Consider the following 24,895-nt stretch of genomic DNA (forward strand, 5'->3'; position numbering starts at 1 on the left):
TGTAATGTGATTAACTGACATTTGCCGTAAAGGGCACACTCGATTCCCTTTCCTTCAATAAATACACATATAAACGCTGTTAGGCCTATAGAAAAGGCCTTCAAATGAGGGTGGGGGATTTTTCCTTTTCCACTAATACGCCTAAATGCCTTGTTATCAATTACTGTACGTTGCAAATATGATAATTATGTAAATGTCTATCATCGATGCGGAGTTAAGTGCACGTTTTGCACGATCGCACTATTGCAATTATAAACAATGATTTTGCAAAAGTCGTCACTGTAAACATAAAAAGAATAAAGTGAACGAATGCATAATACTAAAAAAAAAAATTCAACATACTAAAAAACTGAGCAAAAAATAAAGAAAATAACGATCATGAAGGTCAAAAATAATTTAGGTGTGCGTAATAAAAATGATTTGGCTACATCAAGCAAATTAAATAACCCGAAAATAACTTTTCAGTAACCGTAATTAGGGGATAAAGACTTGTTTTGCAAGCACTCCTAGAAAAAAGAAAAACCTCATAAATCGCGCAAACAAGATAAACTCCACTTTGATGGAAAAAAAAACACGACTGAAATATAAAACAGTCTTTGAACGTGATTCCAAAATCCAGGTTTAATGTCAACTGTGCTTATTTAATACAAAGATTTCGCAAATATACAGAAAAATTATACACCGTAAAATATTCCATTTATCAACAATAACGAAAATAGACATACCTGTATCGGGGTGGAGTTCATTATTTTTCTGTATTTGAATTCCAGAATAGTAACGTCATCTGCGCGCTTCACGTCTGTCCGTGAATGGAGTCCTAACTTAGGCCTACACGAAAATAAAGCTGCGTTTTGCTTTAAGCCTACAAGAAAATCAAGTTGCGTTTTGCTTTCGACGAAGACAATGTCACTTTTCTCCGTAGCTAGATCCCAAGGTCACTTTCCTATCTTCGAAGAATGAAGTCTCTTTCATTTCATGTGGAATAATCAAATGCCTATTTTAAAGATTATGGATGGCGTCTTGTATTGTCCGATAGACGTGCCTTGTTCAGACTGGTTGGTTCAGTTGGTCTATAATAACGGGATCACAAAAAAGCAGTGAAAATGCTCGATTTTTTCAGTATTTCTTCTTCTTTTCTTTCATCATCAAAATTCAGTAGAAAAATAGAAAAGCGGTAATCAGATCTGCCCATCTTAGTGTTATTCAAACTTCTTGCTCTGAATTCGTTTTCTTTCTTGGGAATATCTGATAAAGTACTGTAACCACACATCTGCTTGCAGAGGTACAGACATCCGAAATGTTCCGCTTCCGAAAGTCTAGAATATGGTTTTCAAAACGAAAACGTCCTGCGGAAATGTATGCATCTTTTCAAACACACACATCTAATCATGCGTAGATACAAACGGATAAATGTAGACATACACGAAACATCTTACGGAAATCTTCCCATATAGGCTAATTGAGCAGTCACTCAAATTAGACTCACGATACGAGATTTTGTTCAAGAGCTGCTCGAGATGTTTAACACATCGATTCTATTCGACAGTTAATTTTATTATAATAAAAATATAACGTTATTTTTCTCTTCGTTCAACAAAAAGTTTTCAAAATGCTGAAATCGATTCTTTTAAGACCTATGATATTTTCTCAAACATCAAGGAAGATTTTTTCCAATTACGTTTCTTGAGCGACTTGCAACGAAATAAAGGGTCGTTTGCATTATACTACAATCCCAACAACTTTGCTGAGCGAAATGGTCAACTTGGCTCCAAAGAAATAACCATGCAAATCAATACATACAGGAATTCTACATACAAAATACGAACAAATTTCTTAAAGCCAAAACTAATCCTTGGAGTAGTGTTGGCACATCTGCCGAGTATTGATTGTCACTTACCTTTCCTCCTTGAGGAATACCTGGAAGAAGATAAAACAGCAGATCAGAATCACGAAAGAAATAATTTTACAAGAGAGAGAGAGAGAGAGAGAGAGAGAGAGAGAGAGAGAGAGAGAGAGAGAGAGAGAGAGAGAGAGAGAGAGAGAGAGAGAGAGCTCATGAAAAAGCTGCTTGATGAATGGTACTCTACTCACATAACTAATGTCTAGAGCTAATCTATACACTCCTTGAAATTCAATTATTAACTGAAAAAAAAACCTCAATAAAAGTTAAACTGAAAGAAATCGTTACATTCAAAACACTTTCTCTCAGACCTAGACCTAATTACCATTATATTCAATTAACTTGCATACTCCAGATATCAATCATTATCTGAACTTGTAATCCCATGACATTTGAATCTATTGCTCAGTGAAAATGAGCTCTTAATTGCCTTGTTTAAATTTTACTTTAGCATAATACCAACCGCTCAGCTTCCAACCACATAACATGCATACAGTTTCATATAAACTCCTTGCTTGCTGGAATAATTCAAAAATTCTAAACAAACCACATTAAAGTAATAATTTACTAAATGGTTATCTACAGTACAAAATGACATGTGTTGGCAAGTTACATCTATTCAATTTTCAAGATAAACCAATGATTTCATAAATTACTTTAATAAAATTAACCCCAATGCCAAGAAAACAAGTGCAGTACATCATTTTATAATCAACGTACAGGCTACTTTTTAAGAGAGAGAGAGAGAGAGAGTTCTCATTCTCATCAATTTCTTGATAATTTCTTTTCGAAAATAAAATAATGATGCAGAAATGTATGTAAGTTAACCAACTAATATTCAGCAACAAGCTTCCAATGTGAAAAAATGAATTAATGAATGGCTCCATCAAGTATAGCTGCTCATGGTATGCAAGTAAATTCGTCCCCTGACCATGGTCAAATGTCCCTTCTCTAAACTAATTGCCATCACTCAGAAGCGTTCAAGAAAAATGAGGTCAGCAAACTTGGGAGCTAAGCTGTTATAACTTTATTGGCAAGTTGATGGTATGGGATAAATCTGGGGGCAGATTTTTTCTTTATAATTCTTGGTACAGTACTGTAATTCATAACTTTAGCCAACTCAAATTCATGGCATTGGAAATTGGTAACAAACAAGTGCTGTAATAAAAAGTTCTAGTACATTCCCCTATAAACCTCAGGTTTACAGGACAATGTACATTCTAAAAGTACTAACATTTCAAGATTAAGCAATGTGAAAATACATAACACAACATATAAAATTATTCAGGTATTGCAATAGTATGTGAAAGACAATTAATGATGAACTGACTGAATTTGTTTACATTACTTGATGAAGCAACGACTATGGTTATCTATTCCATAAGAAATTCATGATTTTGGTTGTAAAGGCTGTTACAAGTAACCTCATTTTCTATGGCCTAACCTGATATAGTGGTTACATATTCCAAACCTTCACAAACAACTTTAGGATGGGAAAACTGACAGGATGAATGGCAACAAATTTAGAGGTATAATGATGCCCCATTCTTCATCAGAACCTGTCATGGAGTAGTGTATCCAGTAACAGGAAGGTAATTTATCACAGTTTTTTTCCCTCGCATACAAAAAAAAGAGAGCAGTAGCTTTCTAGGCTTGTCTGCGCAGTATCTTTTATGGGGATTGGTCAGAAAAAGTATTATTTATTACAAAATGGGTATTCTTGGATACAGACCCCCAAAACGGTAAACAGAGAAAAATTTGGCAGATTTATGCCTTATGTTAATATATCCAGCAAAACAGATTTCTTAGCTTACCCCTGCATTTCGAAGCATTACACTAACTACACTAAGCCTGCTTTCAATTTTGAAATGTCCATCCTTGGAAATACCTCTATTCTTCTTGAACTCACTTAGATGGCTAACCTCTCTGGCCTTAGTTGCTGGGATGGAATGTGAGTAGTGAAAACTGTTGACACTATTAAATGCTGTATTTATATTAGGTTAGACAGCTAAACTTTTAGTCAAATTTAACTACTGTAGGAGGGGGAAAATCCACACTAATGCACAACATACAGGCTTTTGTTTAAATGTTCCATTAGAAATTAACATAGAAAATAAAGTGCTATAAGCTTAAGCTGGGATAACCTACTAGTACCTTTTAGGAAGCTGAACACAGAGAGAGAGAGAGAGAGAGAGAGAGAGAGAGAGAGAGAGAGAGAGAGAGAGAGAGAGAGAGAGAGAGAGAGAGAGAGAGGCTGCTTTAATACTAGGCTAGCTGTAATGTCCAAAAATGGCACTATTTTAATAATAGTCGTAATATCCAAAAATGCCACTATTTTAATAATAGTCATAATGTCCAAAAATGCCACTACTTTAATAACAGGCCTAGTTGTAATGCACAAAAATGCCACTAAGATAAAATTTGGACATTAATGTCAGTCCTATGCTACACTAACCTAACAAAGGACACACTACCCAGTAAATCCTACCTGGCCAAAGGGAGACACGTCATCCATTGGAACTGGTAGAGCTTACTGCCACATGTCATAAATAGGATTAACCACTCGTAAAAAAAATTACCCTCTAGGCCTATGAACACTTTTCTAAAGGACATAGGCTAGCCTATTCACCTTTCGACGTATCCACTAGGAGTCGTATCCTGCCTAAGATACAGGACAATCATGTGGCTTGTCAGTATGTCATTGATAGGCCTAGTTTAATTTATGGCTAGTCACGTTTGCTTTTCCAGAACTGCCATTTTTGAGATTGTTCTACCGTTTATTACGTTTCACTGTCAATTTAATTTATACTTAGAATTACATTTAAATTCTGCAATTTCATCGATAGTCCAACAGACTACACATAGGCCTAACAAGTGAGCTTCAGTCTGGGGTAGCCTAGGCCTATACTATCCAATTCATTTCCGCTTGGGAGAGACTAACCTGCTTTTCATAATGAGATGATATGACACCTGGTAATTAATTACTGATGCTACGACCGTCAAAAGAAATTTCACTCACACTAAAAATATTTTTATTTGTGTAACGGGGTTCGCGGGATGTCACCAACAATAAATATTTTCACACAACTAAAGCTTTTAATTGACACCAAACCAAAGATGACCTGAGCACATGTTCATGTATTATTATCTCTTTGTTCATGACATCTCAAAACTGAATTTATCGTCCATCCTCTCTTTAAAAAAGTAAAAAAAAAAAATCTATGGTGAGAATTTTAAAATATATCAAACATATGCTGACTAATTTAGACCTAAGTCTCTTTCCAATACTGTCCTTTATATTACGAGCCCTTCATGTGAAGCAAGATCTTTATTATTTTTTAGACCATGACATTTCGATTCTAAGGGAATTAAATAATAATAATAATAATAATAATAATAATAATAATAATAATAATAATAATAATAATAATAATAATAATAATAATAGTAAAACAAATGCAATACAACATACGACTCAGTATTCATCACAGCTGCAAAAGCTTAAGAAATAACGATATTTCTGTAGTAGCCTACTTTGCTGACTTTTCTGTGGCTTAAATGATAACGTATCTTCGTTTTTATTCATTCCTTTTGAAACAATCAAGCAGCTGTTACAGATTCCGCTGCTTCATCTCTGGCACTTGCAAAACATACATTGTTTATCGCTGTTGATAATATTTAATGAATATTTGCAGACTCTGGTCCAGTGCTGGCATATTTCAGAAAGAGATGAGCTCGAGAATTTCCTCAAATTATTGCAGATAATATTCAGCTTTCACTCGGTCCACTATCGTTGTATTGTTTTGTCCTTGGTGATACAAAATGATTCGTGAATTTATTTAATTGGTCTAAGTGGATTTCAGAAACAAACCCCCAAAAACATTATTGGAGTAGTTTTTTAGATACCAAAACTCGAGAGAGTGAGAAAGAGCCTCACTAATCATAATAGTATTTCCAGTTAATTGCAGGCTGTAATGCTCCCTGCTTTTGTATCTAAAAGTTACATTCACCCGAACTGTCAGTCTGACCTAAAAAAAACAATACGGCAACAATGACTTATCACAGGAAATCCCACATTTTAAATATCTATCTCTCGTGACAGTTAGGGCTTCCTGTATTCGACTTCCGAATTGTTGGCATACGACTCAGAATTGTAAAACAATCTTGCTTGCTAGTTCCACCGGCAGTGAAGTGAAGCTTCTGCTCTTGCCGTGGCCTGTGAAGAATTCCCCGTAATATCCATTACTCCTGTGCTAAGATAGGGTAAGTAACGCACTAGAGGAACGGAATAGTGAATATCTTGCTTTTCATGTTTTGTTTACTGATTTACGCAACTTGCAGTAAGTGCATATTTGTTTGCTTGTATTGAAATTCGTCCAGCTTTCCAGTAGTAAATGAACATTTTTACGTAAGTACCATTACTCGTCTTGTCTACATAGTGGTTAGTTAAGTTTTCAGATTAATTTTAAGTAAATATGAGAGGTGATTTGTTTTTGTCAAGAGCCTTTTTTTTTAAAAGAGCCCGTGCTATCATAGTGCTAACTTAACCTAGAACGAATTAACGTATTTATTATATGTGCTATTATTCATACGGTTTAAATAAACACTATTTTTTATCTGCATGTAGCCTATATACTTTCACGTATTTTACAGAAAAATGTTTTAATGCTTCTGCTTGATAACATACTTTTAAGAAAAGGACGATAATAATCTACGTGCCGCCATTGCAGATGAAACATGTTTGTCTATAGTAGGCTATTGTATAAGAACAGTTTTTATTACAACTTTTCCAATTTCTGTACGAAGAATTTTGGGCTAGAGATTTTCATCTGATAAAAGTTTAAACCATTTTTCTTAATTCATATTTTCTTGCATAGAAAAATCTTCAGTTTCTTGCATTCAGGGTTTTTCTTCAGACAGCATGAACCTTTCGCCAACGCAGTAATCCATTGCAATGCATTTAGTTCAATCTTAAAACATGATTTTTTCTTTACTGTAATAATTCCATCACCAACGAACATCGCTTAACTTCCGTTCTATTCATGATTTGCGCTGCTATACACACCTAATTTTAAATGGTAACATCCGCTTGCCTGCCTTGTTTCAGATTGTTTAGACAACATTTTAGTGACTTTCCTCTCTAAATGTTTGATTCTACCTTGGGCATCATTAAAAATAATCGAAAAAATTAAGAATCTAAATAGATTTCCATTCATACACATACATCTACCAGTAACTACCTTGATCTGCTCGTCTCTCATGAGTGATGAGGCCTTATTCATACACCGTCACCAACTCACAAACTCATAGTACGAATATTCGAAGACAATATGCTTTTTTCTCAGATGCCTAGAATTGCCGTAAAGAGGGCATGTAATTCAACTTTTGTGTACAAGATAAGTCAGTTTCCTTCTGTGCGATTTGTAACATTGCTCCAAAACTGTGGTCACATAGAGAACATACTGACGGTTTTTTTTTTATTATAACACTGACGCAAATTTTCGAATTTCCAATCTCAAATATTGCACTAGAAACGTTATTAGTCAAGGTCTACCGATAGCCTTACAATTTATCAAAAAATTGTACTTCCAGGATTGCTAAATATATAAAAATTTCTTATGCTTTTCCATGTTATCCTCTTTTCTCTACCAAAAAAAAAAAATAAAAACTTTTAGATCCATCCATTCAATGAAAGATGCCTCGTGAAATCAATCTAACTAATCATAAGGCATCATTGTTTTGAAGTAATGTAATAGATTTATGGTGCCTTTCCATTTTAAATGTCCTTCATCGTTCGTAGTCATTTGCTATATGACGTGCTGATCACAGACAGTTCTCCTATCCAGATACAGTTTATTTTTAATATCAATAAAATAATAACATTATGCAAACACACGACGAGAGGCCGGAGGTAAAACATTTGCCTCTCTTATCGTGATGTCCCCGAAAACGTGGTAACAAAACTTACGTTGACGATAAATCATCCATATTTCTCTCTCAACCGAAAATGTTATGGCTTTTATCGCAGCGATTAAAGTACAGAATGCACAAACAGAAACTTTAAAAGCACTCGCAACGCAAACGTTTCATTATAAAACACATTCCTTTAATTTTAAACACCATCCCATCCCTTGTGTTCCTGAAACTTACCTGACATTCAACCATGATGCCAGTTCGTACAGTGGTGTTGTTTACATTTTGCTGGTGACGTTATTAAGCCTATTACCTCGGGATTTGAGTTATTGGGGTCCATTAGTTTTTATGTTTAATTCTTCGTGAATACGGAGGCCACTGCGTACATTCCAGCATGTCTAAAGTAAGTTTATTGGGAGTAATAACGGTGAGTTATGCGTAATATTGCGCCCTGCGGGCAGCTCTTTAGTTAGGCCTATGCTATTCTTAGTCTAAGCCGTTGTCGGGAGATTATTTTAGGCTTAACAAAGGCATCGTAGGCCTATGGATTTTTAAATAGGCCTGCGATCACCTTAAGCCAAGTTTTCAGTTCACACTACGGCGTCAGTTACTTTAATTTGTAATCGGCGATTACTTTATTGTACACGATAGGCTAGGCGAATTAGGCCTAGGTTAGTTGGGCAGACCTGGCAAAATTTCACCAATAGGCCTAGCCAAGTCTTGCCCATTAGGCCTGCGTAGGTGCAGGCTAAGCTTGGGCAAGTGGTAGGCTATACCTTAGATGATGTGGTTAAGGTTGAGGGTGCTGTAGTCTATCTTAATCATCATATATAGGCCAATAGGCCTTTAGCCTAAGACCTATTCGATGACAAGGTATCTTGTTGCTAGGCCTAATTATTCATGTAGAAAACTCCGCCTAACGCTGGTTTAGTACCAGCCCCTCGGGGATGAACACAAACATAATAAAAAGATGGTAGGCTCAGGCTCTAAATGTCTCGAATCATCTTAGGTAAAACTGAAGACTACTACTGCGACCTGGTCCTTACCAGCCGCTGACTGGAATATTTCTGCCGTGTTGTTTTTCTTGATATATCTTTTGTTTACGTTTGTGAGATTTACTGTCCAATAAATATTTTTACATTCATCCCCAAAGGGTCTTGGTAAGACTTGGTATATATAATTGCAGATCGTCATGCATAGACGTGCATGAAAGGTAATAAACTCCCTGTCCTATTAGTGTTCACATTATCTTTATCCTGTCATTACAACTTTTAAAGGGTTAAGGGGCTTTCACTTAAGTTTGGTAATTACTTTGCAAGAGCTGAAATGGTGTCGTTTGCAATATTGCATCAGTTAGAATGATTATAATAGCCTAGAGGCTATTAGGGATATGTGTTACTTTTGTGATAATCATGGAGCGTTTGTTTTTTATTAATTTGTAAGCTCTGATGACATTTGAGCTATATACTGTACATATTACAAAAAAGTATAAAGTAGTTGTAAATATTAAGAGTTGTCAGAAGTTATAAAAGAATGTTTACTTGTTGAACTATGTTATTTCATAAATTGGACAGTGTTTAAAACTACAAAGATAACAGATCATTTGACCCAGTATGTCACTGTTAATAGATTCAGTAACCATAATGTCACCTTGTGTGATTTAACCTAGAAAATTTAAATGGTTAGGCTAAATAAACTGCAGGGTTGTCAATTAATTTTTGTTTTATTGACTTAATCAAGTGCTCTGGTAATTCTTTTGGTATTCTCTAAAGTACAGAGATGCTGTACCATAACGATTTTTATTGTCTTTCCAGTCGGACATTGCCCGGCAGTTTGACCTGCCAGAACGTCAGAGCAAGTTGAATACAATGCTAAGGGAGGAGGGACTGAAGGATGAGCAAGTGTACTGTATATGCCGTACTTCGGATGTGTCTAGGTTTATGATGTAAGTTGCTTGCTTTTATTTACAGAAATTGAAATAGATTTACCTGCACACTGTAAACTGTTTTGAAGCTGCTTGATTATGTGATTTGCATTCACTGTTTTTTGTTAGATGGTCAGCTGACCAGCAAAGTAGTACAGCAGCTTGGTTTTACAAGCCATTTAATTTTTCAGAACTTTAGCAGTTTATTATAGCATTTGAACGCCATGCTTTATTTTTCATATATTTTTTTAATATAAGGCTAAATCCAAGCATTGTATTTTTATATTTAGCATTCTAGATATTTTCTATAATTTTTCAAGTTTATACTAGTGTACAAAGCAACATTTTTTAGGTTGCATTTAGTTTTCTTCCTTGCGAATGAGACCAGTATGTCAAAGTGCAGTTTCAGTATTGTTAGTGTGTTATAGTTTGCCGATAACACATAGTAATTTCTTGAGGTCTGCTTTTGACGCCACCTTAATTTTTCAGAGGATGTGACAAGTGTGAGGAGTGGTACCATGGTGATTGTATCAATGTAACAGAATTAGAAGCAAATAAAATCAAAAAGTTCTTCTGCAATGTAAGTCTTATTTGTTATTTTATAATTATGGAATGTTTCTTTAATCCCATTAAGATGTTTTAACATAAATGGGAAGGCTACTTAGAAAAACAAAACATTACTTCTTCATTCTGTGTATAACTGTTGATTGGACAATATGGAGAAAACATTTACAGTATCAGCTGCATCGTATATGTATGCTGAAGGCTCATCAGTAGTGCTGCTTTGGTTCCCTTTGCTCATACTATGCCACTCACCCCTTAACTTGTACACATGTATGCATTAACCGTTATGTGTACAAATATTTGAGGCATAGTCTCTTTCCATTCTTTAGCTTTTGTTTTCATTTTCCTGGTGACATCCTCAACTGACATTTCCACAGTCTCAAATTGTATTTGCATTATCCCCTATGGACCATTGCATTGCTCATTTCTGCCAGTCTTCAGTCATTTGTTCTAAGTGTGTAATGGGATTGGGTGTTTGGATCTTCATAGGGGAAATAAAGTCTAATTGTAACAAATAAAGACCTGTGTGTATAGTTCTTTTTTGGTTTAGAGATATGATTTGATTGGATGTAATGCGATGTGTTCTTCAATGATGGATGAAATATGTTCTGGAATAAGATGGATCATGTTTGACCTTATGTTGGTACAGTACTGATTATTACATTTATGAACATATGTGGACTTGATGCAACGTAAATTCGAGCAGTTACTTGGTAAAAATTATTACAGTATGTGGTATGAAGTACTGTGTTATATTTAAACACCGCATCATTTCAGCACTGCTGAAAGTACTTTTCTTTGAAAGGCAGTGATATCTTTCTGGAAAATTATTAATATCATGACAGTCCATAGTTATTTTTACAGTATTTATGCATTTCTGTGCTTACTTTTATAAACTTTTTAAACATACTGCTATATGTTTATCACTTATCTTTATATCTGAAATGAAGGAGCAAGATTCATTGATTAGAATTCCCATAGTCTATGATCAACAGAACGTGATGCTACCAGCCAGACAATGAACTTGAAAACTAGCAGAATTGGTTCTGTCACAGTCAGGAGGAAAAGGCACCCAAGCCATTGATACCTGGAACAATTAAGATGGGTTAAGGGAACAAGCACCAGTCAGTAATAAAGAATGGAGATGAAAATTGGACACTCCATAGCATTACTGTATATCAATCAACTCTCTTAGATTCCTTTGCTCATTAACCTGTCTGTGTGCCTTAACTCCCTTTCGTAACAACTTCTTTTTCTCACTAGAGTTCATGAACACTTAACCAAAACATTACTGTCTCCTCCATTCTTTATCCTTAGACTTTCCTCTTCTATCATGTACTCGTGATTTTCCTGTAGGTGCTCAGAACCGCGCTTCAAACGTATCTTTTCCTCATTAAACCTTTTATTAGGCTAACTACCATCCATCTTTCTTTTTTTAATCCTCCTCTTTATGTACTTGATGTGTCTCCTGTGACACATCAAAGCTTCCATTGGATCCTACAACTTTATTCATAATTCTTCATCCAGTCTTCTCAGTATGCTGCTTTAGTATCATATCGCTTGTTTTGAATGAACCGTGATTGTTTGGGTGCACAGTGAATTTCCCTGCATTTATTTAAAATTTCTTATATTCAAGTTTTCAGGCTTTCAAGTATCATTCATTTTGATCCTTGAGTTCCGGTATTTTTTCATTTGACACAGTGTCTAAGAAAGCAAAGGCTCTTACTCAAAATAGTTGGCAAAGATTTATGATAAAACTTGAAAGAACCAGGCTAGGGGGGTTGGGTTGACCTTGGATGGGAATTTTGAAAGGTTTGGATCCTTGCAGACCATAGGATTGCCTGTGGTCTACTAGCCTAGGATATAGTTATTATACATAACACGATTTTACTTTGGTTATCTCGCAATAAAGTTATTAATAATGAAAAATGAATGAATATAAAACTGTAAATTATTTTGTAAAGTTAATGTTATGAAATTATGATTTGAGAGAGAGAGAGAGAGAGAGAGAGAGAGAGAGAGAGAGAGAGAGAGAGAGAGAGAGAGAGAGAGAGAGAGAGAGAGAGAGAGAGAGAGCACAGTAATACATTTTGCTTATCTCTCCCTGAAGTACGTAGATTAATAAAGGTAAAATTAATTTTAGTTCATGCAAAAGTAATAAGGAAAAGTTAGTTTATTTGAAGAAGAGAAGTAGTAATTTTCCATAATAAGGGATCTATTTTTTTATCATCTTGCTCCTCAGTCTCTCGGATGTTTTTTTTTTTAACAGCACCGTTATATTAGAACAAAATATTAAGTTTAATAATCAGCTTTATTGCTTCATACTTTTGTTTATATTATTATTATGTTTTATTGTTGGCACTTTATAGTAAATACAGTAAATTGCTATGTAATTGTTCTTAATGAAAGTGTGGCTTCATACTTTATTTTTTTGTCACAGACTTTTAATTGTAATTTTTTCTGCAGGAAAAAAAAGCACAGCAAACTGTGTCCAGGTCATGCAACTTTGGTCTTTTAGGTCCAGACTTCAGTTTTCCATTTTTTGGTCTTAGCATATTTCAAGATGTGATTGAGAAAATCTCATTAATTGTTTTGATTACAGAGGTGTAGACTCAAGGAGCCTTCATTAGAAATCAAATATAAGCAGAAAAAAACTCACCACCATCATCATGAAGACAACAAGCATTACAAGGACAATGAAAAGAGGGATAAGGAGAGCAAAGAGAAGAGAGATAAGGAAAAAAACGACAAAATTAAGAAAGAGAAAGATAAACATCGCTCTGACAAGCATTCTTGTGAGTTGAGTTACCTTCTTTTTATACTTTAGGAATATACAGTATTTGAGTAATACATGTATATTCTTGTTTAAATAATTTAGATAATTTTTTATATTGGTGGTAATGACATCTTCGAAATGTCAAATTTTACACAACATCATTTGTTAGCTTCAGCTTTTGATGGAGAACTTTGTGTTGTACTGAAAAGATATAGTTTTTCTTAAAAGAAAGCAGGCAATGAATAGACTGGCAGGTGGCAATTAACAAACTAGTTCAAACTGTCCACCAGGTGTTCCCTCAGAAAAAGCTATTGCCCACCCTCTTGGGAGGATGAATATTTGTGCTTGGAGTTTCCATCTCTGTATGCTTGAAGTACATTATTTTTGTTTTTGGATTTTATTTTGTTTTATTTAATTTACTAGGAAAGTCAGTTCCTCTGTGTAAGAATAATTCTCGTACACCAAGGTTAGGATTGTCTGTACAATAATGATTCTTGAAAGAATGGCCTTTTGTTGTTTCTGTTATAGGGATATCATCAGTTCTTGTATCACAAAGGAAAATTTTAAAGAAATTTCAGGATTGGCATAGATATGGTTTGTTACAACATCTGGGTTTTATGTTGGAATGACTTTTATGTCCAGGTGCAGCTATCTGAAGAAAACTTTTTATTTTCAAGAGGTTACTTCATAGTTTCTTTTGAACTTTATCTCCCTTGTTTAGATGCCTGTATTTCCATCTGGAAATGATTCTGAGGAGGAGAGATGAAGAATAATTCAGTGGCTTCAGCTTTTAATATTGTTTTACTGTGTCACGAAATTTTTAATTTTGGTAGGGTGGCAAACCTGGGAAATTTTGCAATTTAATCTTCCCTTGGCATGGAAATTTTCATTTCAGAACATCTTTTCATTGAAGAGACATAATCATTTTTGAGTTGGAGTGACTGAATAGGTAAGATTAAGAACTTAGGTTAGGCTCATAATAACTAAGAACTGAGTTTGAATTGCTAACAATTTGAGGAGGAAGTTTTAGTATTGCTGTATGATAAATGATTTTGACACAATGATTTCTAATCACTTTGAACATCTTTATTATATATAATCAAAGTTTCTATAAGATTAGTTAGCTCTTATAAATAATTTTAAATTAGAATTTTATGATAATAAATGTTTTTTTCTTAAAATCACTGATTCCTTTATTATATCTGTCAAATTTTGTTGTGATCTAATAAATAATTACTGTAGTTTGTCTAATGTGACAACCATTCACAAGTTCAGTGAAAATGTTGAAAGTAGAATTATTAGATAGATGCCTTAGGTACTTGAAAATTTGAACAAAAATATAAAATGGTGACATCACGATATAGAATTATTGCTGTAAAAAAAGAAATTAGGGACTGGACTTAAAATTATTAATGTAAATCATGTAAATGGCTCTGCATGATTCTCAGTTTTGTACCATCCTGCAAAATATCAATGCTCTTTTTGCATAAGTTTCAGGGATATGCTTCACCAAATCATTTTGCAAAGTGGTCCTAGTTTGGTACTGCCTGTGAACTTAATGGTCTGAGTAAGTTACTTTGAAATAATGATGGCAATAATAAATATCATTGCCAAAAACATTGCTGCATTTGTTGTCAGTTCTTAGTCAAAGAAATGTGTAATTATGAAAGGCAATTTAAAAAAATATTTGATCAGCTTTGACCTAGTTTGCACAGAGATTAGAATACCAAGTAGATTTTGATGTCCCCTGTTCAATTGAACACATCTGCCAAATCTCAGTCTGATCTGTTTAATGGTTTATGAGGAAAAGATGTTTAAAACCTAGTCAAGATGACTCTTGGGTCACACAACTATGCAGTGAAAAATTTGAGACATATAACTTGTAATGTCAGATGATACAGAGTTGTTTTATCCATTTAATTTCAGATTTCATTTATCTTTGATGAAGGGGCACCTTTTACTTTACCTTGAATTATTACTTTTCATTCCCTGCCAATATTACTTTTCATTCCCTGCCAATATTTTTATGTATCATGTATCATTTACCTTGCAGTTAGTCAAAATTTAAATTAAATTTTTGTGACTGTATGTACTTGTATCCCTTTAATTTTAATACTTTAGTGGTTCTTGTACTATAGTTAGTGTAAATTACTAATTCATTTTTATTTCAATATTTTGTTGCAGCATCGAAAAGCAAAAACAGTGGGAGGAGTGGTAGTCATCGTTGCGGTGCTTGTGAGGCTTGCTATCAACGTGAAGATTGTGGTCGGTGTGAGAACTGCAAGGATATGGCAAAATTTGGGGGCCCTCACAAACTTCGACAAAAGTGCAAGAAGAGGCAGTGCCATAATTTTGTATGTTATCTCAAAGGCTGTTATACTAGACTTCCAGTTAGTGCATGCTTATACTGTAGTGACCTGGGTAAACTACTGGGTGATAATTACTTATTTTTTATGGTGTATCATTCAGCAGATCATTATCATTAATATTTTTGGATCAGAAATTCCCAATATAAGAAGTGTGGTCTGAGGTCTTTCAGTTTTCGTCTTACGCTTGCTCCTTCTGCTGGACATTATATCTGGCCCAAGTGTGTATGTAAACCCTTTTTCAATGAATTTGGGCCTTAATACTGATAAGAGTCAATACCCATAATATTTTTGATAAGAGTCAATACCCATAATATTTTTCTGTGATGACCTGAAGACCTGAAACAGTTAGTACTGTACAGTATTTTAAATTGGTACATTATTTCAGTAGGGTAAGCATTTCAGTAAGGTAAGCCCCAGTTTTTTGCTATAGTCTAATCACACGTGAAGGTTGTTTGGTGGACTTTACTTTTGTTGAAATTTATTTTTGTGCCTTTGTGTAGGTTCAGTTGGCTCAGAAGAACAAAAACAACAACAGTACCATTAAGAAGCACCGTGACTATGAAATAGAAAAGCCTGCAAACTCGCTCCCGCGATCGTTGGATTTAGTAGATGAATATATGACTGTTTTGAAAGACAAGAATGAGTTTAGTGATGAGGAATTGTGGGAGCCAGGAAAGAAATCTAAAGATGTTCCTTCATTCCTGGATCGTAACAAGAATAAGGAAAAAGAGAGCAAGACCCACCCCCAGAAGGTAAGTGATCAGTGCACATCAGTAATGTTGTGTAATGGTAGCTCTAGCAGGTCCATTAACTACATACAGTAATGCAGACCAAAGCTGGGTCCTGCATTTAAAAGTTTACCACAGGCAGTGATAAAGCAACTACTAAGCTAAGAGGGTGCTACATTATTATTTTACTTGAATGGTGGGGTATCTATGGTACTGTATAAAGTTTGTAATGGTCAGGTTTTTTTACACTGCTCAGGAATTAATCACTTATTGAAATATTGTCTGTAAATTAAAATGGATATAATGAAGATGTTGATAACAACATGAGTAATTACAGTGTGGAGTGCTTTTAACTGACTGTTATTACACAAAGCCTATCATTTATTTTAGCCCAAATTTACAAATTATCTTTTGGCTGGATAGTTGTCACAGCTCATGCCAAGCCTGTCATGGATCCTGGGTTCTAGGCAGGAAAATGTTACTTTTTTGTGTGTTTAACTTGTGATGATTGCTCATTTTCGAGTTAGCTCTGTTTATTTCGTCAGTAATCTTAAATTGTTGCCCATTTGTGTATAGTATCTTTTTTTTTTTTTTTTTGTTGTTTGATATGAACTCAGTCTTTTTTTAGATAAGTATTCTGTTTTTGGCTTTATGCCACCTTACTTATTTTTTATTTTTGATGATAATCTTTTCAACTAGTTAACAAACACACATGCACATACAAGAACAGAAGAAAAAAAAATTTACTGTAATTTAATTTTTCACACTTTTGCACTGTATTAATGTAATTTATATGTTACAAGAATTTATATTGTTACATATGTTAAAGAAATGGTAAAGAAGCAAATATCAGTATGTTTGGGATGAAAAGGGGAAACAGATTCCAATCCTATAAACAGCTGGGTGATATCATGACTTAACCTTTTGGTACTGCAGGAAAGTTGGTGACCAACAATAGATTTGAAAATACAGAGGATTTATTAATTAAAAAGGTAGCGTGGGAATGAGAATAATAGAAATAAGAATTAATGATAAACAGTGAATAAAGAGAATTAAACCAGTGAATGAAAAAAAACAAATGAAAATAATCAGAAATAAAAAAAATAAATTCTTTCTGGTGGGAATTTGGTTAAAAAAGAGATTGGGAAGAAGAAAGAAAAGAAATAAGTATGGATTTTCGAAAAGAAATGAAGACTGAAAGAAATACAGAGAATAGGGAAAAACAAGATATGACAGAGAAATAAAACAAAATTCTTTCTCTCTTTAAAAGGATTTGTTCTGTCATCTCTCCTCTGTCATTTGTTTTTACTGAAATTCTGTTATCACAATTTTGTTTAAAAAAATTGTGATCAAAGAGATCCTTGTAGCAAATCTGTGATAGTTTGGCATTTGGTTTTTTTGTTTATTTTTGTGGGCAAATGTAGACAAAAAATCATAAGTCTAACAATTGCATATATTGACTTTTCTTTGACAGCGTAAAGAGCAGAGTATTGTTTCAAAGAAGAGGAAAGGTCGGCATGATCAGCCCTCCTCAGATTCAGATTCAGATGGAGGATGGCCAAAGGGGGAAGGCGGCATTAATAGACAGTGTTTTGGACCACAGTGTGTAAAACCCTGCCGTCCAAACAGCAAGTACTGTAGCGATGAATGTGGTTTAAAATTAGCGGAAGCAAGAATATACTCAGTAAGTATAGTTTTGTTGGTGTGCATTTGTTTATTGATGTTTGCTGTAAATGGCTGTTGTCTCCTCAACATTTGTGCTGTATAATTTACTCTTCACTAATATAGGTATTACCTTGCAAAGTTTATAGTACTGTTTTTTGAAGCTGAATTGTCTTTCCATAATAATTACACCCCAGTAAAGGGGTAGTGTCATCGGTGCACCTCTGGCAGTGCTTTGCAGGCATTACCTAAGGTTCTTTGCAGTGTCTTCTTGGCCCCTAGCTGTGACCCCTTTCATTCTTTTTACCGTACCTCCATTCATATCTTCTTCATCTTAATTTCTACCCTCTCCCAACAGTTGTTCCATAGTGCAACTGTGAGGTGCTCCTCCTGTTACACCCTTACAACCTTTTTGTTCTGTTTTCCTTTCAGCGCTGAATGACCTTGCAGGTCCCAGCACTTGGCCTGTGGCCTAAATTTTATATTCCATTTTGTTCCATAATAACTAGCTGTTCTTTACATCAAGGTTCTGCCACAGCGAATTCAGGAGTGGAAGATGAGCGAATGTGAGGCGGAAAAGCGTGACATCAGACAGTTGGAAAAAATAAGAAGACAACAACTTGAAGCTCGAGAAGTGTTACAGCAGTTAGATCACCGACATTTGGTATAGTCGTGTACTTGTTTTTTTAGTAATTTAATGCACATGGAATATAGAACACAAGTTGGTGTATACTGATTTTAAAGTTCCTGGGATAATATGTAACTTCTGTTTTGAGAGGATTGTTTATGGTGACCAACTGATATCATTGGTTATGGTGACCAACTGATATCATCAGCTTACAAGCACTGGCATTCAAAGTCATCTGTATTTATAATAAATGAGTTGTACAATCTTGCAAATGGTTTCCAACGTATTTATCCAATTATTTATCTATGCATTTATGTACCCATTTGTTAATTGTGGGTGACAGTTTTGTATTTCTTAGTAATAGAAAATTTTGGTGACAGTTTTATATTTTTCAGTACTAGAAAATTTTGTTTGTAAATTATATCATTACCATGAGACTGATAACATTCATTTAGCTGATTTTGTTTTATGTTTATATTTGTGTTAAAAATTTTGTAAAAGAAGTTTATCACAAAAGTTTCCAGTAGCCATTTTCCCACTGTGTTCCCATCTACCTGTTAAACTTGAAACATTTCATGCCTTAAAGTGTGCTTTTTACCCTGAGAATGTATCTTTTTAATTAGACATTGAACTGTGGTACTGTTAAGCCACTGTGACAGATAGTAAGTATTTTGCAGCAATATAACACCAAAAGTTACTGGCTCTTATTATTATTTTCATGATGATTGGGTGATTCAGAAGGGATGAACTGGATTTTCACTGTTTATGATCATTTTGAATGAAATCTGATAATCTCAGTAGAAATTATGATATGACTATTGCACTGGAAATTTGAACTCGAGGTTAATACTTTATTGGTTGTGATGCTTTTCAATAATTGTGGTCCCTTTTTGTCTTGTTCTCTATATCAGTTTCTTTTGATTTTGTAGGAATTGGACAAACTAATAGAAAGAGGGAAGAATGAAGTCATAGATCCACATGCAGATGATGGTAATGATGAAGAGGGCGGTGATGGAGTATATATTTACTGCGTAACTTGCGGTCATGAAGTGCAGGCTAGGAGAGCTGTAAGGCATCTGGAGAATTGCTTCAATAAGGTTAGTCAGTCCCTTTGAATCATTGATGATTTTTCTTTTGTGTACATTTATATCAAATAATTTTTCACATGATTTTAACTTCACTGATTAAGTGATTGAAGAAAAATACTGATAAAAAATATTTGATTAGCAGTGACATAGTAGCAGCAAGTAAGTAGAACTTGCATAGTTGGTGAAAGTTGTCATTACTTGTGATAATAAGTTGTGGTTTGTTTATATCAGAACCATTGGTTTGGAATTTTTTTTCATGAATGGAAAATGAACTTAAGAACTGAAGGCCAATTTTGTATTAATAAATTTGACCCATGTTTGGAAGTTAATGTACATTTTGTCTTTTTACAGTTAGAAAGTCAGACTACGTTTGGGTCTATGTACAAAACACGGATAGAAGGCAACAATATGTTTTGTGACTATTATAATTCAAGCACGCTTACATATTGCAAAAGACTGCGAGTTATGTGCCCGGAACATACCAAAGCTCCTACAGTTTCAGATAAAGAAGTAAGTTATTTTTACTGCTTTGTCAACTTGTTTTTTAATTTTAAGGTGGCTATATATTATAGTAATACACATTGGGAAAGTATGTTTTTTTTTGACAAGTACTCTATACTAATTGTAACCTTTTTAATTTGTAGGTTTGTGGTGCACCATTAACAGCTAATGTCTTTGATGAGACGGGTAAAATATGCCTTGCTTCTAAAAAGAAGTGTTTGCGTCATTATTGCTGGGAGAAGATGAGAAGGGCAGAAATAGATATGGAAAGAGTCAGACAGGTAGGTTTAAAGTATTGATTACAGATGTATGTAGGATTGAAGACAGTGATTTCCCATGTGGATTGAAGGCATGGAGTATAAAAGGATCCTGTTATCATACACAGTAGTCACAGATGGCACTCCTGATAAATATCAGTGCATGCTTTTTGATGTGCAGTATAGATGCATAAAATTTTTGACATCAGAAATGATGTTAGAGATTGACCAAACACAAAGAATTACAGTTTATTACATCTGTGAACATTTCACAAATTATCCCTCTCGTTCCCCTTCCTTACTCCCATGACTAGTTAGCATTTACTACCAGCTATCTCTCACTTTTAATAATACCCCTTCATGTATGCCTCATCCAGGCTGGTATTGGGAAGCTTCTTGCACTCATGTTTGGTAAGTGTAGTGCTCATTATTTACTGACAATGAGAATGTGTAATCCATTTGTACAAGATTCTGTTGTACCTGTTTTTTCAAGAATGTCATATAAATGTTATCTTTAAGATAGTACTTTAAGATGATGTCTCAAAATTGTCATATGATTGTATCAAGTATATTAGTATAATTATTAGTATATAATTGAGGCTTACTTTTTACTGATTATACTTTAAAAATTTTCATTTTAAAGTGGTTGAAGCTTGATGAGCTTTTAGAGCAAGAACGTTTAGTACGACAGGCGATGACCAATCGTGCAGGGGTCCTTGGTCTGATGCTCCACTCAACGTATGACCATGCTCTAGCAGAAAAGCTACAACAGTCGCAGCAGTACCATCAAAATAGTGATCATCAGTATCATTCTGGCCATAAACATCCCAGAACATCACACAGCAGTCATCCAAAGTCATCTTCAAATGATGCTTCAAAGGCTCAAAATCGTCATCAGCACTCATCACAACATTACTCCCACAGTGATCACAGGTACCACAATGAAGTTTATCACCAACAGCAACAACAGCAGCAGCAACCTCAGCATCATCATGTAGATCATCAGTACCACAACCGTGAGCGAAAGCATCATCACTCTGACCATCAGTATCATTCTAGTCGTGAAAAGAAAAATACTGAAGATAGGTTTCATAATGATCATCAGTATTATTCTAGCAAGAAACATAAGTAAGGAATATATTCTTCAGACTGAAAGTTTATTTTTGTGTCTTAAGTTTTTCCTAATTTATACTCTTAGTAGATCTGTAAAAAGTTTTCTACATACAGTATTGTAAATCTGTTTATAATATATAAGCCTGAAGTGTACATTCCAGTTGTATTACTACCTTTTGACTGTCATGAGTACTCCTGGTGGCTTAATTATTGGTAAAACATTGTAATTTGATTCTTTGTGATGTTGGATCAAACCCATTCACTTCCAAACGAAGTTTTCTTAATGTATTTCATTTCAAGGAGTGGATTGACTGTAGGAAAATCCAAAAATGTAGGAAGGCAGGGATAACAGAATTCCATGTGGTAAATGTAATATGTTGTAACAGATACTAACACTAACTTCCTATGTTGGGGTTTGAACTATCAACCACAGAAATAGCAGTCATAAGCCTTTATCTGCTCATCAGCAAAATGAATAAATTGAGAGGACTTGGATATACAACTGCAAATGCTTTGGCTCATAGTGGATGGTACTACACCCTTAACTGTGGTTTCACCCCTCCCCCCTCCTCACCTGCAATGATTGGAGATTTAGTCCTCCCCAAGGGGCCCATGGTGATGTATACATTTTATGCCCTCTTCAGCTGCATGGATAAAACACTGGCCTGCTCTTTCAGTGGTCTGGTTCATATCCCTAAGGACGTGGTTATTGTTGGTGTTTTGATTGTCAGTTGGTTATAATTATTTCCTGTGGAAATCATTTAGTTGTTGATTTGACATGTTTTCTTTCAAATACAGTATTAGTATTTTGTAAGTGTTTTTACTTCAGGAAATTGAAGGAATATTTGCACCCAGGACCATTTTCTTGCTTATATACCTTACCTTTATGTATCTTGGGTTTTGACCTTCCCTTTTTTTTAGTCAGGTTGACAGTCCACATGACGTGACGTTGTCAGCGTCGTCTACTTGCTGGGAATAGTCTGATAATGCAAAGTGATGGGTTAGTTTAATGGAATAATGTTGAGGAGTGCAAAGGAGTCATAATCTTCACAAAATGTTTACACCCACTTACTGTTATATCTGGAAAATGTTGCAGGGAACAAAATCAAGAATGGTTTGTATTTCATTTTATGCTCATAATTTCTTGACATTTATTACTGTGGTTTGGTTAAACAAAACAGATATATTTCTGTTCTCTTGCTTTATTTCACCATAAAGTATTGAAGTTAATGTTTCCCAAAACTCAGAGCATACATGAGTTTGCTCTGTAATCTTTAGCATCAAGGGACATTCATATTTTGGTAGAACCTAGAATTTGATAGCTATTTTAATTAAAGATAACTAGAATTTGTTCCACAAGACAAATTCAGTTCTGCTTGATATAGAATGAGGGCTATGCAAAATTTTTAAAGGAATTAAGGGCATTTTTAAAATGTGTGCATTAATACAAAGTTTGTTTTAAAAAGAGAAGGTGCTTGTGAAATTAACATATCCTTTACCTAAGAATGACATAATCCTTCTGAATTTTTGGTGGTACACCATAGATGGTACTAAGGGGTTTGTTAGTGTCTCATTGGCATTGCTCTCTGCCTTATACTTTTCATTGGTCTCCTCACATCTGGTTAATATTCATCTTGACCAAATTCCTTTTCAATTCCATTCTGAGAAAATCTTTAGGCAAGACTTATCAGAGGATAGCAGTGTAACTCAATGGTCACATTAAATTATTTGATTAATAATTTCAGTGGACACTGTTTGCATCCAATGATAGCTTTCTGTTTAGTTGGTAACATTACTCCCAATGCTTTTGCCTTTTCTTAAAGGAGAATTAGAATAGGTAGACTTTTTCACTCCTTTGATAGAGAAGAATGAGTTTCAGTATCTCTTAACATTACTCCCAATGCTTTTGCCTTTTCTTAAAGGAGAATTAGAGTAGGTAGACTTTTCACTCCTTTGATAGAGAAGAATGAGTTTCAATCTCTTTTTTTTTATATATATACCAATTCCTGTCTTAATGCAGTTACAATCTTCCAAAATATTAGCGAAAAAAGGTAACTTACATTTATATTTATAAGTAAATAGCTTAAAGTAAATGTCTTTGTTATTGTGTGACATACACATCATTACTTATAGGTGTCCATATTGATTCATTTCACTTATGCTGCACAAATTGGAAAGGTTTAATATTAGATGAGGAGCTTTTTGTGTTTCCTCTCTGTTGAGTATTTCTCACTAGAGAAGGGACATACTTTTTTAATCATGTCATTAATTCATTAGCTATTTTACCATGTGGAAGCATGAATGGTACCATGTTAGTACCTGTATTTAATACCTCTCATCTCTTTATTTTTTGCCTCTTCCATTTAAAGTTTGTGAAGTATTTACTTTATATTCTTGGGATTTATTTTAAAGTTTGTGAAGTGTTTACTTTATATTGATGGGATTTATTGTGATGACTATCCCTAGTTTACACTGAACTGAGTCAGAGGTGCAACATTTGTCTTGTTTAATCATGGACACTTGCCATTATTTCCAACTGAGCAAAGCAGGATATTAAGAATACAGTGCATTTTACTTTACTGAATCTCACCAGACTAATTAATTAATTCAGGACCTTGTGTATGTTTTTTACTTGACCTGTTATTAGTGTTGTTAGTCCAGTTGCACAATCTTTTTATTTTTTCAACAGATGATGTTTGCATTAAGTTATTTAGCATCTGTACAGTAATAATGCTAGTTGTATTTTAGAGAATGTTTCATGTTACTCCCAGGTATTTTTTTATCTTTTATATATAAATGTTAATATAAAATTCTTTTATATACAGGGGAATAGAAAAGCAAGATAATGTGCATATTATGTATTGGTTGGCTTATGGAGATTCGGGAAAGTATTTTGTGGCTTTACTTTGTCCCCAGGACCAAGAACATTACTGTAATTATGAAGAAAGAATTTTCAAAGGATATGAAGCCCATAATGGTAAGTGATAAGTCATCATGTTCCTGTTTCCCTTCTTCTACAGGCCACAGGAAACTATACAAGCAATGTACCCTATAGGAGACAATTTGTTGACCCTAGGCACAAATATGATTGTTGGTCCATGGGAGATGAAACCTGACATTATGACAGGAGCTGGCAACACAATTGCCCAAGATGGTGATGTGGTCAGGAGTTATCTACCACAAGACACAGTGATGGGAACCATTAGCTCTGGTCTTTTTAAATTACTTACTAAGTGATGGAAACCTGAGGCCAAGGTTTCCAACACACAGAAGCCTGACAGGTATGGGTGGGACAGGCATTGGAAATGTGATACATGCTGAAAACAGTCGAGAGACATGGACACCCAATATAGGTTACCAAAACATGGTAATTTATTAAGTGTCATTGAGGTATGGTTTCACAGTGCAAGTCACCAAAACTTGTTCACCGAGCACGGGTCCATGAGACGTGTTTGCCAGTGAAGTTCACCAA

The 24,895-nt window shown here is 34.5% G+C and overlaps 1 protein-coding gene and 1 long non-coding RNA gene across 4 annotated transcripts in view; one reads left to right on the forward strand and one right to left on the reverse strand.

Moving 5' to 3' along the window:
* The window catches only part of LOC136830727 (uncharacterized), a 281,759-nt gene extending 276,517 nt beyond the window's left edge, over positions 1-5,242 (reverse strand). The window contains exons 1-2 of the long non-coding RNA XR_010850727.1: positions 4,842-5,242; positions 1,898-1,917 (exon numbers count right to left, since the gene is read on the reverse strand). This is a non-coding gene — a long non-coding RNA (uncharacterized lncRNA). The remainder of the gene's footprint in view (positions 1-1,897; positions 1,918-4,841) is intronic.
* Positions 5,243-6,031: 789 nt separating this feature from the next.
* LOC136830728 (CXXC-type zinc finger protein 1-like) lies at positions 6,032-21,576 on the forward strand. Of its 3 annotated transcripts, none has more exons than XM_067090526.1 (12): positions 6,032-6,163; positions 9,628-9,758; positions 10,227-10,317; positions 12,904-13,096; positions 15,262-15,431; positions 15,947-16,198; positions 17,649-17,858; positions 18,363-18,500; positions 19,394-19,561; positions 19,904-20,062; positions 20,197-20,334; positions 20,954-21,576. In XM_067090526.1, the coding sequence occupies exons 2-12, from the start codon at positions 9,682-9,684 to the stop codon at positions 21,440-21,442; spliced, it is 2,085 nt and encodes a 694-aa protein (XP_066946627.1). In that variant the 5' UTR covers positions 6,032-6,163; positions 9,628-9,681; the 3' UTR covers positions 21,443-21,576. The 3 variants fall into 3 exon arrangements, with proteins under 3 accessions (XP_066946627.1, XP_066946626.1, XP_066946625.1); XM_067090525.1 differs by lacking the exon at positions 6,032-6,163 and adding an exon at positions 8,049-8,216; XM_067090524.1 differs by lacking the exon at positions 6,032-6,163 and adding an exon at positions 8,077-8,240.
* The last annotated feature ends 3,319 nt before the right edge of the window (positions 21,577-24,895 follow it).

Source organism: Macrobrachium rosenbergii, chromosome 47 (assembly GCF_040412425.1).
Source record: "Macrobrachium rosenbergii isolate ZJJX-2024 chromosome 47, ASM4041242v1, whole genome shotgun sequence".
Taxonomy (NCBI): Eukaryota; Metazoa; Arthropoda; class Malacostraca; order Decapoda; family Palaemonidae; genus Macrobrachium; species Macrobrachium rosenbergii.